Below are 19,712 nucleotides of genomic sequence, written 5' to 3' on the forward strand. Positions count from 1 at the left end.
ACGAGGACTTACACCCTTTGAGAACCTAGTATGCATATACTCAGACGCAAGAGGTTTAATTTCCAGGACATAACATGTCATCCAAGACGCCAAACCAATGCCGCTAATACTTCAATCAGTCTCGATGAGAGACAGAGTTACATAAGGAAATAACAATGCAGTATTCCCCAGAGAGAATAAGTCTTACCCGATGTAACTTCACCAAATGTTCCCTACAGCATCAACTCTTGCTGGTACTGTGGGTTGGAGGAAGGAACCTTTCTGCACATATGGTTGTCATGCGGGATAAGCCAGATTTTCTTTTTTGGAGGAGATCCTGGGCCACATTAAGGGAACCCCAAGCCCAGCTTATCCAACTACAGTGAACCTAGACATAACACCTTCAAACATGAGAAGCATAATTGACCCGACAGGACACTCGTCAATCATATGACAGCAGCTACCAGCTGCCAAGCAACTCATAGCTCTTTTCTGGAGGAGAAAACAAAATGTCCCCCACACAGCACTCTAGTTCCATAAACTATGGTAGGTACTTGTCACTGATCAGATCACACATACACTAGTGCATTCAGAAAATAAATTCTCCCTTACATGGAAACCCTCGATAGACCACACTTGCAGACTAGAATACCAGTACTTCACTCCTCAATGACACTGCACACAACCTTTTGAGTGATATATGGGGTCCAAGATAACTACCGGAAGATGAACGAGGCTCTTCATATGTAACAAACATGCACCTGATATAAACCAAGTAAATGCAGCCACAGTCTCTACATCTCCACGGTTCCAACATATCAACATACAGCAGCCTTCTACAGGTCACACTGATCAGTCCCCTAATGAGACCTTAATATTCACATGCTACCACTCCATGCACCATACACATAATCTTGGCCAACTTGTGACCTTTTTCACAGCAGTCAATATGCTCACCTGGGTCCCTTCTAATCCTTCTTCCCCCCACCCCCTCTTCCCACAATATAGCAATCTCCTGGCTCGGTGGGCAACGTGGTCAGAGCCCTTGGAATTCCTCAGTTTAGTGCATCCACTTGTTTGGTCTTTTTATGCACATTGACTTTATCCTAGTTATATTTCTGAAAAATTATCAAAATATTTGACACAAATTAGATTGGCCATTCTTAAGAACATTTGGTCATCTCTAATGTAGGGGCTCTCAAAGTAGTAAATTGTGAACAAACTAGAACTTCTACATTGTCATTGCTTGATAAAATGGCAACCTCAAACTTGTCTCTTTGTAGACCAGACACCGTCACTAAAGAACAGCCATGGCTCATAAAGTTGCCACTGGATCATCATGATTGGGAACTCGTGCCCATTTTTACAGGGGTCTGTACTATCCTCAGTCTGAAGAACAAAGGTCTATTTCTCCTCCATAAACAATTGCCTAATTTTACCAAGTTGTCCAAACTATTAAACATGAGCATGCATTAGCAATGCCAATTGTTTTGGCTTCAGAGTAGTACAATGATTATACATCGGATAAAGTACCACCTTCAGCACATTTTAAGGCTAATGCAAGTTACAGAGGAGTTCCATGACCAAACAGAGGAACAAGGATGAAGTCTAAGTTCCTTTATAAGGTAATGGAACTCCAAGGTGACTTGCAATATCCTTTGAATGCATGGCAAAGGTATTTTAGTTTTTTTTATTACTTTCAATACATTGTCACACCATCAGCATACCCACAAACCACTTAAACACTTGGGGGGTCATTCTGACCATGGCGGTAATTACCGCCATGGCGGAGGTCGGCGGTAGCACCGCCAACAGGCTGGCGGTGCACCGCTGGGCATTCTGACCGCGGCGGTTCAGCCGCGGCCAGAAACGGAAAGTCGGCGGTGTACCGCCGACTTTCCGCTGCCCGTCTGAATCCTCCATGGCGGCGGAGCGCGCTCCGCCGCCATGGGGATTCTGACACCCCCTACCGCCATCCTGTTCATGGCGGCTCTCCCGCCATGAACAGGATGGCGGTAGGGGGTGCCGCGGGGCCCCTGGGGGCCCCAAAAAGTATTTCAGTGTCTGCCCAGCAGACACTGAAATACGCGACGAGTGCAACTGCACCCGTCGCACCTTCCCACTCCGCCGGCTCAATTCTGAGCCGGCATCCTAGTGGGAAGGTTGATTTGCCCTGGGCTGGCGGGCGGTCTTTTGGCGGCCGCCCGCCAGCCCAGGGCAAATGTCAGAATCACCGCCGCGGTCTTTCGACCGCGGTGCGGTGTTCTGACGGCGGTACTTTGGCGGACGGCCTCCGCCGTCCGCAAAGGTCAGAATGACCCCCTTGGTGTCTTGCTCTGAACAAGATATGAAAGAGACAGTGTGCAAGCATTAAGAATAAAAATGGAATCTGCAGTGTGAAATTAAAACACACCCTAAAGCAAGTAGTAATTTGTTGCAAAATGATATCAGAATAAGTTTAATGCAAGTCAGATCAAAATATGGCTGCTCAGAATGTGTGAAAACATGCAGATTCTTGTAAAAAATTAACATGTTATGTTAAATACCTTCTTTCTTCTGATTTTTTTTTTCTAAAATAAACAATTATCAGAAGAAGGAAAATCCTGCTCTCGTTTTCATATACAAACTGCAGCTGTAATTATGCTTTGAGTTGTCTCTCACTTTGGCAGGGGGCTCTGGAGACATTGCAACTCAAATCTAATACATTTTTGAGCAGCTAGATTATTAGTGGTGACTACATATGTCACAACTCAAGTGTAATATATGGGATAAAGTACCCCCTGACATACATTACAAGGATACTTCAATTCACCGAGGACTTCAGTGACCATGTAGGGAAATGAGGCCAAAGGCAGTTTCCTTATCCGACGTGACTTGCAATATTCTTTTAACGTATGGAAGAGAGTATTTTATTCCTTGTAACACGTTTACACTGTTTTTTTTTTTTTTTTAACTTATATTTTATTGTTTTCAGCACAGGTACAGAGCAATGAATGCAGCTGATGAAGCATCAGGATATCAACTGTTCTGTAATAACACAGTAAGGTAGTAACCAACTAGGACTAGATCTGAATAGCAGGATTTACATTCATCAATAAACAACTGTATCAAGAATTATTGGTATTACTGCAATCTCTAACTTTTTAATGGAGTCCACTACCCTCCTCTCCAACCTCCGTGTGCTGGTGGATTGTGTTGTAGTGTCGTGTGATATAACGTGTATTCCAGATAATTGTTTTTTGTGGAGTGTGCGAGTTTTTGACTTGTCATCTATCATGTCCGTTATTATGATTACATGACCCTATGATATTTTTGGGTGTGCCGGCATTCCTATCTCAATTTTGTCATTCATCTCTTACTTTAAACTGATCCAGCTACGGCTTCCCAGCGTACCCTTGCAGGGTGTATTTTGTGTAGTTACCTCGTTGTGTACATAAAACAGCGACCGGGCATCCCCCCTCTCCTGGCCTCCCATGCAATTATCGTGCTATGAGGGGAGAGAGCAAATGATGCAGGAGGCGAGTGCAGGCAGCGCAATCAAGATGCCCCCTCCCCAATATGTGTGCTCCGTGCTATCAGATTCACGGTGGGAGCTCATCATTCTTGACCTCTAGTCTATTGACAAATGTTTCCCAAGCACCACTTCCCGTGTGGGTCTGGCCTCTGTCTCGCAGCCTGCGTAATACTTGATTCTCCGTACACGCCCAGCGTAGTGTCAGGGCGCGCCACGATTTAAGGTCTGGTGCCTTGGGGGCTTTCCAGTTCATTGCAATCAGTCTTTTGTACATTATGAGTGCTAGGTCTGCAAACCTATGAATGTATGAATGTATATATGTAGTTTGTTCCTAATTCTAACACCCAGTAAACAAGATCTAGGTTCTAACGGGAGCAAATGGTCCGTTATTTCTGAGATATCAGCTACTACTTCTCTCCACAATTCTTCTGGGGGACCGCACTCCCATACCATATGATAGAAGGGGGCCGACGGGAAGTCACAGCGGGGGCATAGAGGACTGGACTCGGGGAACATGCGCCTCAGATGCGACGGTGATAGGTATGTCTGATGTACATAATTGAATTGGGAGTAACCAAACCTGGGGTTCCGCGACACCGGTCGGTGTAACCAAGGGCCTGTGACCAATCCTCAGAGGATAATGGGTTCGGGAGAACAGAGTTCCACCTCCCTCTTGCGTTTTCCAAGCCATTTTCGGAAGATCTGTTTAAGGCTTTATAAAGATTTGTTATGACTTTAGTCTGGCTGTCATACAACAACGTGTGGTGTAGTGCAGGGGAAATGGCTGGTTCTGGTTGCCTGACGTCCACGCCCTCCTAATTAGATGGCATATAGAGTAGTAAGCTATGAATTGACCTGGCCTTACCGACGCAAGATCTTTTACGTCTCAAATGACATCAAAACTCAGTCTTCAAAGCAGTCTCCTCCTGTTAATAATCCTGTCTCTGCCCAAACGGCAGCGGAGTACACTCTGGTCCTGTTGACACTTCCTGAAAGCTGTCCCAAGGGGATGAGGGGGGAGTATGGGGACCTCGTGTGTTTTTTTTGTATATACCGTTTCCAGCATTCATGTGCAGCTATCATTAAGGGATTACCAGTGGCACCCTTCACCAAGTTATTCGACAGCCATGTGAGAAGCGGCACACCATGTAGCTGCGTGTTAACCCACACAGACTCTGCCGATTCAGGCCTGTGTATCCAGTTCAGTACCCATTGCAGTTGCGCTGAAGCAAAATAAAGTTTAAAGTTGGGGGCACCTGGCCCGCCCTCGCTTAATGGCCGGTGTCGGGTGGTAAGTGCAACTCGAGTCCTGCCCTTTCCCCATATGAGTCCCAGTAGTAGTTTATTCAGTTCGCAAAAAAAACTTTTGGGTACTGCGACCAGTAGTGCCGCGAAATAGTAAAGAAGATGGGGAAGTAGTAACATGTTCGCCACCGCTACCAACGGTGACAAGGGGAGCGAGCACCAAAAATGCGAAGATCCTTTCATAGAGTTCAGCGTTCGACCCAGACTGCCATCCTTCAGGTCCTCGGATTTATGATAAATATGGACTCCCAGGCATTTAAATGTGTCAAAACACCACCTCCGACTACCCGCTTGAGCATCCTCCCTTGCACCAAGGGGCCAAACAGTCAAGGGAAACAAGCAAGATTTGTCCCAATTGACCACCACCCCCGATATACTCCCATAATCATCTAACAGGGATATCACCGAAGACATCTTCTTGCTCCCCCTTTCCAAATATATCAATGCGTCATCCGCATATAGCAAAATAATATGGTACATTCCAGATCTGCACACCCCCCCCTTCCTCTCCGCTGCACATAGCCATTGCGATGGAGCCATTGGCGACTAGGTTAACAGCAAGGGAGACAGTGGGCATCCCTGCCTGGTTCCTCTGCTGATGGGTAAGCTATCAGATATGATGCCTCCCGTTTTCACCCTAGCCCTGGGTTCAGCATATGTCTGTACCCAGCGTATGAAGCCAGGGCCAAACCCCATATCATGCATGGTGACAAACAGAAAGTCCCAGCCTAGCGTGTCAAATGCCTTCTCGATGTCTAATGACATCGTCACATTATCGTACGCCTCAGGCGGAGTGTTCCCAATGACGCTAAGCAATCTGCGAATATTTAGGAATGTATTGCGTTTTGGAATAAAGCCATTTTGATCTTCATGAATTAAAGTGTGTATTATGGGGGCAAGTCTGTTTGCCAATACTTTACCCAAGATTTTGCAATCTAGGTTGAGTAGGGAGAGCGGTCTGTACGACCTAACGTCTGTGAGATCCCGGCCCTGTTTAGAAAGGGCCACTATCAGTGCCTCTCTTTGCGATGGTGGGAGCAGACTGCAGGACCACGCCTCCTCGAACACCGCCAACAAGTGGTGTTTCAAATGTTGCGAGTAAGTGATGTAGTACTCTATTGGCAAGCCATCCATCCCTGGTGCTTTATCACGGAACATCTGTGCCACTGCCACCTCCAGTTCCTCCACCGTGAAAGGAGCCTCCAATGTCGCCCTGTCTAATTGTGACAACCGTGCCAGGGGCGCCCCCACAAGAAAGGACCCTAGTTGTTGAGTGTTGCATGTGGTTTGCCCCTTGTACAAGCCTGTGTAATATTCTTTGAACGCTTTATTAATCGCTTCCTGGGTGGTGGCCATAGTTCCATGTGCTAGGCGTATAGCTCCTATGGGAGTCTGCTGGCGGTCCTCTCGAAGAAGCCATGCCAGCAGCCTCCCCGATCTGTCGCCTTCTGTTTGTAAGCGCACCAGGTGGTAATTATAATCATGACAGTGGAGCCGTAGGTCCGCCTCCTTGTGCTTCATCCGCTGAGCCCTAAGCTCCGTGGATGGTGCACTCATTTTGAGCTACCGCAACCCCCAAAAAACTCTCATTTCTTTCTCCAGCTTGGCGATTTCCGCGTGGAGGGTGTGCCACACTCCCCAAGAGGCCGACAGGCAATGATCCCGCACGATAACCTTATGTACATCCCACGCCATCGCTCTCGTTTCTGTAGAGCCACTGTTTGCTTCCCAGTATTGCCTTATTGTTGTGTTCAATTCTTCCTTAAATGCCTGATCCTGAAGGGCCTCCACCTGCAGGCGCCAAGTAGGGACCGCGCATTGTCATCATTAGCGGGGAATGATCAGAGTGTGTTTTGGCTAACTAGCCAGAATCTATGATTAGAGAGCATATGTCTGGAGTCCCCCACAGAATATCTATCATGGTGTGTACCTTATGGGGTGTGGAGTAGAACGAGTGTTCCCTATATGTCGAGTGGCAAATACGCCAAATGTCGTGCAGTCTCATGTCGCCTGCCCTGGCCAGCAGTGGACTAGTGCCACGCCTACATGTCATCCCCCCTGGGGGCGGTGTCGATCGATCCAGCGATATATCTGGGGTGCTGTTAAAATCTCCGCCCCACACAGCAGGCGCTGCGGGGTTTATCAGCAGTGCTGGGGACAATGTGCGTAGAAATTCGGTCAACGCGCTGTTAGGGGTGTAAATCCCTATGATTGTGAGTTGTTTGCTGTCCAACTGTCCCTCTGTCACCACATATCTGCCCCCCTTGGTCTATCCTATGTGTATGTTGGACGTATGGACCCCCTTGTGCTATCCACACCAATACCCCCCTCGCATAGGCCGAAAATTATGTGCCTAAAATCTGTCCTCCCCAGCGCCCCCTTAGCGCCTGCAAATCAGCTTCCAATAGGTGTGTCTCCTGTAGGATAGCAATGTGTATTCTTTGACGTTTGAGGTAAGTGTAAATTTGGCGCCTCTTGCCCTGCGCAGCCATGCCTCGCACATTCCACGTAATTAAGTTATACTCATGCATAATGCAGAATGCACACTGAACCATGTCCTATTGTAAAATGTTTGTGTGTGTGTTGTGTCCCGGGTTCCAGCTCTATTACAAGTTGCACTACTCCATTTCTGAGAATTACTGTGAACAGCTGTAAGGATATACTTTGCAATTCAGATAGACCTAATAAATATAAACAAAACCACTCAAACCCCCCACCCACCCCTGCAAACCGCCAATAACTGTGGCATAATTGCACTTTTCTAACTGCCATCCATAGTAGCAAAAAACACAGCACACTTCTAACATCAAGAAACTGTATCCATGTGGATACCATCTGGGGAGCTGTGGTAGCAATTGGAGGTGGTCCTTATAAGGGGCCCCCAACATTTAAGCAAAAAGTAAACGTATCGATGCTCCCAGGGTACACTGCCTCATTATCTCCCAGGGCACGAGGCAATGTGCTACGGGTGTAAGGGAAAAAGATGTCCGGCTGGTACTTGTATGTTAAAGTGATGTCATTCCAATCTTTCTTAACCCTGTAACCTCTAGGTTCCACTGCAGGGCCGTGGAGTAAAAGAAAGAATGAAGCAACCCCCCCCAACCACCTACGCCCCACGGCAATCACAGTACATCTGCAGATCGGGCGTGAACGCCGGGCCCCTCAGCGCCTCCAAAACAGTTGAGTCGGAGCTACCAGAGTCCGAGTCCGTATGTTCATTTAGATTAGCCTGTAGCACTCCGAAAGAGTTTTGTGTGCGCAGAGTTGTCTCCTTCAGCACTTTTGCTCTCTCGGCCGCAGCTTGTGTTTCCGTGGGTTGTGCCTTTGAGCGCTTCCTGGATCTCCTCCGTGCCAGCGATGTGAGCCATGCATCACCATCTCCTGTCTCTTCTTGGGCCTGTGCTATGCCCTTGGCGTGCATCCATGTCCAGGTGGCTGCCAGGGTGGTGAAAACGTGGGTTCAATCATCCGAGATCAGTCTAAGTTTAGCAGGAATTTCAGGGCATACTTAATATTATGCTCCCGGAGGCGGTTTGATTTTCATGTAAGAGTGGCATTGTCGCTGTACTTCCTGGGTAAACTCCAGATAGGCAGTGTTGGAAGTCCCCTCATATTGGATTGGTCCTTTACTGCGAAAGTGTTGCAGTATCGCATCTCGATCTCTATAATTAAGGAATCGAGCTATCATCGGTCTAGGCAGCAGTCCTGGAGCCGGTTGTCTCCCCGGAACACTGTGTGCCCTTTCCACTGAGAAGAACTTTGATGGGACACCATGCAGCACCTCCTTGATCAGCCACTGCTCCAAGAATAACTTTGAGTTTTGCCCTTCCGATCTTTCAGGAAATCCCAGGAAGCAGACATTGTTACAGCACGATCTGCCCTCAGCAAGTCTCCAGAGGGCTTTCACCTCAGAGTCCAAGCGTTGAATTTGTTTCTGGCTCTCTGAGACCATTGGGTCCATCCCGCCCAGTGTGACCTCTACTGTCCCGACTCTCTCCTTCAGATTACGATGATCCACCCTTAGCAAATTGAGGTCTTGAGATACTGTGTCAATTCTATTTTCAAGTGAAGATTTAGTGTCCATGATCGCTTGTAGGATTTTCTCAAAATGGGCAGAGTGGGATTGTAGTGTGGTTTCCAGGGACAGCAGATCAGGCACCGCCTGTTGCCCACCTGGGAACACTGAGGAGACAGTACGCTCTTGGGCTTTAGACGCCTTGGATTTCCCCGCCATGTCAGCCGGGCAGGGTCACTCCACTGTGTTCTAAATTGTTCCTCCAATGTGTGAACTGCGCACCAAACTTCGCCCGGGGATCAACACCCACGATCTAGTGAGAGACCATACAGCGCGACCCAGGCCCCCCCGAACCAGCGACAGTCACCACAAATAGGGCAGCAGGGATTCCAGGAGTCGCCGCTCCTTGTAGTGATGGTAATCAGTCGCGAGGCCGGTGAAACTGCCAAAACGGCCTAGTCCTTCTTGATATTATTGTGACGTTTGGGGCATCCTAGTGCCCAGTTCAGGTAGTCATTTGCACCCCCCTACTTCTGCCCATTGTCTTCACACTTTTTGATTGTTTATGATGGAGTGGCTCACCGCAAACAGGCCTTTGGTCCCTCAAATTCACTCCTTTGAACAGCGGAGTAGCGAGGAGGAGGGAGGGGGGGAGGAGATCCCCATTGTATAGATTTAAATTGTGCCCATTTGTTTCAGCGCCGCCTTGCTCCTACGCGCCGTGTCACCAGTTTATACAGCATCTCGGAAAGTCCGGGCGGAGGGGGGGGGGGGCTGAGAAGGTACTCCAGACTGACAACGGCCCCACTTGCTGGTGTCCCCCCAGCCACTCACCGCACCCCTCTATGTCCGGCCGCAGTTTGCTCCAGGTCGCCGCCCCGCCACGCCCCCTCCATACACGAGCCCCAGGCTCCGTCGGCCGGCAAGGTATCCCCCGCGTCGGAGGCTCGCAGGATTGCAGCATCCGCTCCGTGTCGCTCCTGTGTGCTCTGGCCGGCTGCTGAGGGATTCCTCCGATCAACAGTATGGGTTTCTGCCACCCCAGGAGCGCCGAACAGGATGACTTGCTAGGCCCGGGTCGGAGCCTACGTTCTAGGCGACCTTCGCGGCCGCCATTTTAGCCATGCCCCCCACATGTTTACACTGTTACCATTCCCACAGTTTAACTCCCCAGTGCCTTGCTCTTTCGCATGAAAGAAATAGTATGGTTGCAGACAAGAAAAATAAAGGCAGAATGTGTAGTAGTAAATTAAAAATACAAAAAAGCGGTTTGTAAAATGTTGCAAAAAGGTATTGTAATCAGTTTAATGTAAATCTGCAGTGCAGAGCAATTCTCTACATCCTGTTGTAACCTATAGTGTGCCTATAACAACATATTGCTATAAATAGCCCTTTCCTGGTAAAACAGATCAGAACAATGTAAAACCAGTTATTGTTTTGTATTGTAAACTCAAGCTGTAATCATGCTATTTATCCCGTCTTTCACCTTGGCTGATATTGCTATTACAGGTGAGGTGAAACATCGCAACTTAACTATAATAAGGAAAATGGAGGCAAGATTTTATACACAGATTGCAGGCTTACATGTATTTTATATGGGATAAAGTACCTTCTGCTGTACAATGCAGTGGATATTGCAAACCACGGAACCACTGAAAAGCTCATTGACCTTACAGAGGCAGAGTTCCTTGGTGTATTTCAGTCCTTTTACTACAAGGTCACACCATTACCATTCATGCAAATCACTCAAATCCTTAGCATCTTGTTCTTTCATGCGCTATACTATAGTTGCAACCATGAATAAACATGAATTATAAAAACTGAATCTAGTGATACATTGATAGAAATTTGTTGCAAAACATATTACAATCAAATTAATGGCAGCCCAATTAAACAAAACGACGAGGCTCCCTGTGTGTAGATAAATGCAGATATATACTTTACTAAACAGAGTTCATGATATTGCTCAATGTAAAAAATGAACACGGATTACTGTAGGTAGTAATAGCTGCAATAAGGAAAGACTTCAAAGATCTATCTATGAGATCTTGGAAGCCGAAACAAGAGTTAGGAGACCAGATGATGCATCTAATGACCACAAAAAAAAAAGAAAAAAAAAAAAAAAAAAAAGAAAATGACAAGCTTGACAAACTCACAGCACATCTTAAACCCAAGATCACTGATTTGAAAAAGTAATATGAGGGCCAATCCATGTATTTTGGACTGGAAGAATGGTGTGAGGACATAAAGCAGAACTATGGTCCTTTTTCTTGAGCAGTGAATTCCCAAAGCCTTGGTTATAGGATTTTGGAGGACCGTAAAACCAAGAAAGCATGTTGTGTCCCAACAAGGAAGGACAAGTCAACACACCCACTGACAACTATCGAAATTCAAGTCTTTCATTTGGGAAGGGGCAGGACTAAACATCTCACGTGACATTGCAACAAAGAAAAGGAAATACCAGACGAACGAGTTACTTACCTTCGGTAACGACTTTTCTGGTGGATACATTAGCTACCTGTGGATTCCTCACCTCATGAATACTCCCATGGCGCCAGCATTCGACGGAAATCTTCTTACTAGTCTCTGCACGTCGACGAGGACGTCACTCTAGCCCACGCGACGCCGTCTGACGTCATACAGGCAATAAGAGGTCCTCGACGACGTGCGGACGTCAGTACCAATCATTTTTTACGTGCATGAGAACAACCAGGCAATGCAATGAAAGAGCAAGGCAACATCCCATTATATTGTAAAAATACACAACATTGTATGAATAACTGTAAATCTTTTTATATAAATATATATATAAAACTCTCTCTTTTAAAATATATACACACACCAAGTATATACACAAAGATATATACATATATACATATATATAAATATATTATATACACATCTATTGCACCCTCAAAGACCAAGAGGAGCACACTCAAGGATTACTTGGTAAGACCAGAAAGGCAACGGGGAGGCGGGTGGGACCGTGAGGAATCCACAGGTAGCTAATGTATCCACCAGAAAAGTCGTTACCGAAGGTAAGTAACTCGTTCTTCTGATGGATACAACTACCTGTGGATTCCTCACCTCATGAATAGAGTCCCAAAGCAGTACCACGCCCGGCGGTGGGTGCCTAAATGGTCAAACCAAGAAATCCTGCAGCACTGACCGTGCAAAATGGCCGTCCCTTCTAACCTCAGAATCCAAACAGTAATGTTTTGCAAAAGTGTGAAGGGACGACCAAGTTGCGGCCTTGCAGATGTCGACCACAGGAACACCCCTGGCCAAGGCCGAAGTGGCCGACTTAGCTCTGGTGGAATGAGCTCTAATGCCCTCAGGAGGATCCTTCTTTGCCAAAGAGTAACATATTTTAATGCAAAGAACAACCCACCTGGATAGTGTTCTCTTGTGGACTGCCTTTCCTCTCCTCTTGCCCACGTATCCAATAAACAGCTGATCCTCCAGCCTGAAATCCTTTGTTCTATCAATAAAGAAGCTCAATGCTCTCTTTGGATCCAGACGGTGCAGTCTTTCTTCCTCTTTGGAAGGATGAGGCGGAGGATAGAACGTGGACAAAGTAATTGCCTGAGCCAAATGGAAGGGTGAAACAACCTTCGGGAGGAAAGCAGCCTTGGTCCTCAACACCACCTTATCCCCATAAAAAGTTGTATAAGGGGGCTTTACTGATAAGGCCTGCAACTCACTCACTCTCCTTGCTGATGTTATAGATATCAGGAAGACTGTTTTTAAAACCAAATACCTCAAGGGGCAAGAATGCATAGGTTCAAAAGGGGACCCCATAAGGAAAGTCAGGACCAAGGACAAATCCCATTGCGGCATAACGAATGGCTTTGGAGGATATTGATTTAGAAGACCTTTCAAGAATCTGATAACAATAGGGGATTTAAATAAAGATGGTTGGTCTGGAAGACATATGAAGGCTGACAAGGCCGATAAATAACCCTTAATGGTAGCCACTGCACAACCTTTCTGCGCCAGAGACAGAGCAAAAGACAAAACGTCCGATAGATGAGCATGCAAAGGATCAATCTGCCTCTCTCCACAACACGCAACAAATTTAGACCACCTATTAGCGTAGATAGATTTAGTGGAGTGTCGCCTGGCCGCTAATATAACATCCACTACCTCAGGCGGGAGAGAGAAGGAACTCAGGTTGCCCCGTTCAATCTCCAGGCATGTAGGTGCAGACTCTGGAGGTTGGGGTGTAGAACCTGCCCCTGCGACTGCGAGAGGAGGTCTGCCCTGAAAGGGAGACGGAGCGGCGGGCACATTGAGAGTTGGAGAAGGTCGGAATACCATACCCTCCTTGGCCAATCCGGAGCTATTAGGATGACTAGAGCCCGGTCCTGGCGAATCTTCCTCAATACTCGAGGAATCAAGGGTATGGGAGGAAACGCGTAAAGCAACTGGCCGCACCAGGTTATTTGAAACGCGTCCCCCAACGCTCCCTGCATCGGATACTGAAGGCTGCAGAACAACGGACAATGCGCGTTCTCTCGAGTGGCGAACAGATCTACCCGAGGAAACCCCCACCTCTGGAAGATTAAACGGACTTGATCTGGATGGAGACGCCACTCGTGGTCTGCCGAGAAGTGGCGACTGAGACTGTCCGCACGCACGTTCAAAACTCCGGCCAGATGGTTTGCTATCAAGCAAATCCGATGGTCCTTTGCCCAGGACCATAGTCGAAGAGCTTCTCTGCAGAGAAGGTACGACCCCACTCCTCCCTGCTTGTTTATGTACCACATCGTGGTAGTATTGTCCGTTAGGACCTGTACCGACTGACCACGAAGGGAAGGGAGGAAGGCCTTGAGAGCCAGACGTACAGCCCGTAACTCTAACAGATTGATGTGAAACATCTGTTCCTCTGGAGACCAAAGACCTTTGATCTCCAGATCCCCCAGATGAGCTCCCCACCCTAGAGTGGAAGCATCCGTTATGACTGTGGCCACTGGTGGCGACTGCTGGAACGGCTTTCCTTGTGAAAGATTGTTGCTTGCAATCCACCACTTCAAATCCACAGCAGCATCTCTGGAGATCTTGACAGTACCCTCTAGATCCCCTCTGTGTTGAGACCACTGCCTTCGGAGGCACCACTGAAGAGCCCTCATGTGCCAGCGAGCATGCGTGACCAACAGAATGCAGGAGGCAAAAAGACCGAGCAGACGAAGGACCTTGAGGACTGGAACTACCGCTCCATTTTGAAACATTGGAACCAAATCCTGAATATCTTGAATCCGCTGAGGCGGAGGAAAGGCCCGACCCAATGTTGTATCCAGTACTGCCCCTATAAACAGGAGGCGCTGAGAGGGCTCTAGGTGAGATTTGGGCTCGTTCACCGAAAAACCCAGGTCGAACAACAACTGGGTTGTTGACTGCAGATGATGCGACACAAGCTCCGGGGACTTGGCTTTGATCAACCGGTCGTCCAAGTAAGGGAATACTGCTATCCCCTTCCTTCTGAGTTCTGCCGCAACCACCGACATCACCTTCGTGAAGACTCGAGGTGCTGAAGTAAGACCAAACGGAAGGACCGCAAACTGATAGTGTTGCGATCCCACCACAAACCGGAGATACTTCCTGTGTGACTTGAGTATCGGGATATGAAAGTAAGCATCCTGCAAGTCGACAGACACCATCCAGTCTTCCATGTTCAACGCCAAAAGCACCTGTGCTAGGGTCAGCATCTTGAACTTTTCCTGCTTGAGGAACCAATTCAAGATCCTCAGGTCCAGAATTGGTCTCAAACGACCATCCTTCTTGGGAATCAGGAAATACCTTGAGTAAACTCCTCGACCCCTTTCCTGCTCCGGGACCAACTCCACCGCGCCCTTTGAAAGGAGGACTTGCACCTCCTGTTCTAGCAACAGGAGGTGTTCTTCTGAACAATACGAAGGGCGGGGCGGGATGAGGGGCGGGAACTCCCGAAAGGGAAGGGTGTAGCCTTTTCCCACAACACTGAGAACCCAAGTGTCCGATGTAACAGTCTTCCATTTGGTGAGAAAATGCTGTAATCTTCCCCCTACAGGAGAGGAGTGAGTGGGAAATAGTGGAAGCCTAAGGCTGCTTCCCCTGCTGCACCCCGCCAGAGGATGAGGAAGAGGCAGAGTGCTGCTGAGAGGCTCCTCTGGTGCGGACCATACCTCTCCCCCTGAAAGATCTATAGGGATGGGAAGAAGCAGGTTGCTGATATCTCCCCCGAAAGGAAGAGGAGGAAGAGCCACGCCCAAATCCACGAAACCTCCTGAAGAATCTGGAAGAGGCCGTGGAAGAAGGAGCTTGGAGCCCTAACGACTTATCCGTGGCCCTGCTTTCCTTAAAACGTTCCAAGGCCGAATCAGCCTTAGCTCCAAACAGTTTGTCCCCATCAAACGGGAGATCCAACAATGTGGACTGTACATCTGCCGAAAAGCCCGTTCCTCTAAGGCTCGTTGGTACTCCTGCTCTTCTAATACACGGAGAGCACGTCTCCTTGAATGAAGTCGTTGCTCAATACGCGGAGTCGACAATGCCTCCGCCGAAGTCGAAGATCGGCGCCGATCTTCAGAAGCCACCGACGCCGCATCCGGCGCCACAGGTAACTTCGGCGCCGACGGAAGAGCAGCTGAAGCAGATCGACCCACCGGAGTCACAGGCCGAAATCCCGACGTCGACGGGATGGAAATCCCCGGGGCCAATCCTTCTGAAGCCACCGGAGCGGCCACCGGCGCCGACACTGGCGCCGAGCCCACGTTCCCAAACGGGAGAAAGGGCATAAAGGGTGCCGGCCGAAGAGGCGCAGGATCACCCAAAGAAAAGGCCAAAGGCCCAGCCGGAGCACCCCCTGGAGCCATCTGTTGGAAGATGGCATACATCGCATTCAAGAATGCGGAACTATCGGCTCCAGGGGTGGGAAAAGCCGGATACTGGGGTGCCTGTCTCGAAGGCGACCCCGACGCCGGCCTCGGCGTCTGCGCCGGAGAAAACACTTGAGGCTCCAATACCTCAATCACCGACGCCTGTCCAGGTGAAGTTGGAGACGCCGGAGAGGGCAACGGCGTCAAAGGATGCGGCGTAACCGTGGGACTGACCTCCCATGTCCTTCGGCGCCGATCCGGAGACCTGGAACGAGTCTCCTTTGAATGACGCCGAGATTCTCTACGGCGCCGGGAGTCTCGATGACGCCGATGTCTTGGGGAAGAAGACTTCTTGTGATGTTTCTCCTTTGACTTGGCCATAAACAGCTTCGCCTCACGTTCCTTGAGGGCCTTTGGATTCATGTGCCGACATGAATCACAAGTCGAGACGTCGTGGTCGGAGCTCAAACACCAAAGGCAATCGGAATGAGGATCCGTCACCGACATCTTGCCTCCACACTCACGACAAGGCTTAAATCCAGACTTTCTCTGCGACATTATTACCACAGCGAAAGACTACGCAGCAAGATATACACTGTAACCGCAAGAGTAACAGTTGCTCCCTCGAAGATAACCGTTTCGAATGCACGGAAAAAAGGGAACGGACGTCCGCACGTCGTCGAGGACCTCTTATTGCCTGTATGACGTCAGACGGCGTCGCGTGGGCTAGAGTGACGTCCTCGTCGACGTGCAGAGACTAGTAAGAAGATTTCCGTTGAATGCTGGCGCCATGGGAGTATTCATGAGGTGAGGAATCCACAGGTAGTTGTATCCATCAGAAAACCAAAAATATGATACTGTAGATGTGCAAGTGTGTGCATGAGGTGATTGTGGTGAAGTTCAAGTTGTATGTACAATATTGGAGAGTTGAAAGAGCCTGATGAAAGCTGATTGACTTGCTTAGGCATTAACTACCAGCCAAAACATGTTGACCGATGGATGTAGGAAGCATGGGCTTTCCTTCCACATCCGATCTCCTTTTAATCTATACCTGGATGCATTTTAATAAAATACCACTGGATGTTTCCTATATCAGGGAATTTAAAGTCCCCCATTTCTTTCAGGTTCCAGTAACGTGTCCCTTCATAAAATCACAGGGCTCATACCCCTCCCCCCACCCCCCCCCTTCCCCCCTGGAGTCCCCCTAGTATACAGTTTAGTTCACGGGGCGAGGACTATGATAAAGCGTGCTCCATTCTTTTATCTGGAAGGCCAACTCTCCTTTAGGTCTGGTTTAATCACTACTGGGGAACTGAGGTATGCCTCTTGAGAATATGTCATCACGCCCTCCTAATAGATTAAACTGATATTAAGCGGTATAGAGCCTTGGGAGTATATACTAGTCCACCTATACAAATCAAAAACAGCAAAACCTTTATTCCCATAACTTGGAAAGTCTCAAGAGAGGTTTAACCAGAAAAGAGGTAGTTCCATCTCCAATTAACACACCTTCACACACCTGTTTCAGAGCACATCTTGCTTCATATATCCTGGCAGACAATCTAGACTTCGCATTTTCTAACGATAAAGTAAGTCGGCTACTGTCTGGCCCACCTCTGATATTTGACGAGGGTTACCCACTCTTTAGCAAAAGGGGAGTACTGAGAACCTCTCATGGAACTTACACTAATATGGATAAAGATAATACTCCATTTGGTCATCTTGACTGAGGTAGCTTAGGTCCACCACAGCATCAAGGGGCTAATGGTGAGTAATGATCTTTTTGGAAGATCCTGTCTTCATAAGGAAATGATAGCTGATAGCGTGGAGGGGCACACACAACTGGCTGGTGTTAATAATCAAAGCAGTTGAAAGATTGTCAGATGCTATGCTGATTAAAGTATATGCAATGGAAGTTAATTTGAAAAGCACAGTGCAAGTGACTTTATTTGAGAAGAAGTTAAAGATTATTAGGAATTAGGGTTTTTCTAAAGAGTTCCTGATGCAATCTGTAGGGGCCCTACGGGTTTTTCTCCAAACATGCCGTTCACCACCTTCCTGACTATGTATCTAGGCCTGCCACACTGTCCTCTATTTTTTGGTTGGAATTATCCATTTCCTCTCCAATTTGCTCAGGACTCCCAGCCCACCAAAACAGGTTCCCTTTTTAAACCAGAGGTCGGGGAAGTATGAGTGAAAAAAAAAGGATAAATCCCAAAACTCCAGTGGGAGGATCATTGGCCCATACTGAAGGAGCATGATAAAGGCACACAGCCAGGGACAAGCACATCAACTTGGTTCTGAACTTCTCAGATAAAACACTTACAGAAGATCAAGTACTAGCATTGAACAAGGGACTGGGACTTGTCCCCACACCATCAACGGACAAGTGTAAGTTGAGTTGCGAGATGGCAGATGTTCTCTGAAAATAGAAGTTCAGAGCTTTATTCTCGATAGCAAACAGGAGACAGAACCAGAGGACTCTGGCCTGAAGACAAAATCCCTTTTCACATCACCAACAAATATGATGCCAATTTAGATTTTTACATTTGAAAAGGCAGTGATCAAGGACCTGAATCTATTGACACCTCTAAGATATGTATTTTTCACAACATGCAGAATGCTGAAAAACAGCACTGTTCATCCTAAAAACTGATGGTGGCTTAATAATAGAGCCAGCTGACAAAGTCGGCATTACAGTCATACGGGAAAAAAAAAAAAAAAAAAAAAAAAGGATTACGGATCAAATGCCCCCCGACACCTCGGAGACCAAAGGAACAATGGAATGTAGTCCTATGGAGTCTTTGCAGGAAAAAAAAAAAAAAAAAGATTTCTCTACTTGAAGCTGGTGAAGTCAGCAGGTGCATATCGGAAAGAGAGGCAGAATTCCAGGCAGCAGACAGTACAGCAATACCTGCATTTTACCCACTTCCAAAACTAAACAAGAACAGAACACCACTAGCAAGAAGACCAACTGGTGTCCGGGATAAATTCTATCATGGAACCATTGTCTAACTTTAGTGACTATTTTCTATGCCTTATGGATCCCCACATAGTTAAGGGACATTAAGCACCCCCGGTTACTGTTGTGGGCATGCAATACAACCCCAAGAGAATTTACTCATCAGTTTGCATACTGAAAGGCTGTATACCAGCTTCCAGAAGGAACAAACTATGGAGATATTAGAAGATTTTTTTATTCCCCCAAGAGTGGCCATATAATACTTCCAAGACATTTTGTGCTGGCAGGTATTTGTTTGTGCCTGGCAAGAAACGTCTTTGAGGTTGAAAATACCCTATACCTGCTGGTGCACTGTACTTCCAGGGGAAAAACTTCTGCTCCAATCATCACTGCCTCTACTTTCATCATTTTGGAACCAGGAAGATCTTGACTAATACCAACCCCTTCAGAGAGGAGATCATGCTGGGGAAAAGATATATTGACTATGTACTGATAATATGGAGAGGTGATCGTCCCAGGGTCATGACGTTTTTTTAATGTATCAACACACAAAATGAGTTCCTGAGATTCATGTACAGTACTACACTGACATTCCTTGATATAAATATATTCCTCAATGATAGCACCCAGAAGCCAGACACTCATTTAAAATAAATAGACACAGGGGGTCATTCTGACCCTGGCGGTAAAATCCGCCAGGGCCAACGACCGCGGGAGCACCGCCAACAGGCTGGCGGTGCTCCCATGGGCATTCTGACCGCGGCTAATGGAAAACCGGCGGTGTACCGCCGGTTTCCCGCTGCCCTGGGGAATCCTCCATGGCGGCGCAGCTTGCTGCGCCGCCATGGAGATTCCGACCCCCATACCGCCATCCTGTTCCTGGCGGTTTTGGCCGCCAGGAACAGAATGGCGGTATGGGGTGTCGTGGGGCCCCGGGGGGGGCCCTGCAGTGTCCATGCCAATGGCATGGGCACTGCAGGGGCCCATGGCAGACACTGAAAATCGCGACGGGTGCAACTGCACCCGTCGCACCCCTTCCACTCCGCCGGCTCCATTCGGAGCCGGCATCCTCATGGAAGG

At 47.9% G+C, this 19,712-nt stretch overlaps 2 protein-coding genes across 2 annotated transcripts in view; one reads left to right on the forward strand and one right to left on the reverse strand.

Annotated features, from left to right (window-relative positions):
* Positions 1-3,076, forward strand: part of RNF207 (ring finger protein 207) — a 972,487-nt gene extending 969,411 nt beyond the window's left edge. The window contains exon 18 of the mRNA XM_069240003.1: positions 2,954-3,076. Coding sequence (XP_069096104.1) covers positions 2,954-2,972 — 19 coding nt within the window. The 3' untranslated portion in view covers positions 2,973-3,076. The remainder of the gene's footprint in view (positions 1-2,953) is intronic.
* Positions 1-19,712, reverse strand: part of ICMT (isoprenylcysteine carboxyl methyltransferase) — a 67,198-nt gene that overhangs the window by 9,685 nt on the left and 37,801 nt on the right. The window lies entirely within an intron of this gene.

This window comes from Pleurodeles waltl, chromosome 6 (assembly GCF_031143425.1).
Source record: "Pleurodeles waltl isolate 20211129_DDA chromosome 6, aPleWal1.hap1.20221129, whole genome shotgun sequence".
NCBI classification, from domain to species: Eukaryota; Metazoa; Chordata; class Amphibia; order Caudata; family Salamandridae; genus Pleurodeles; species Pleurodeles waltl.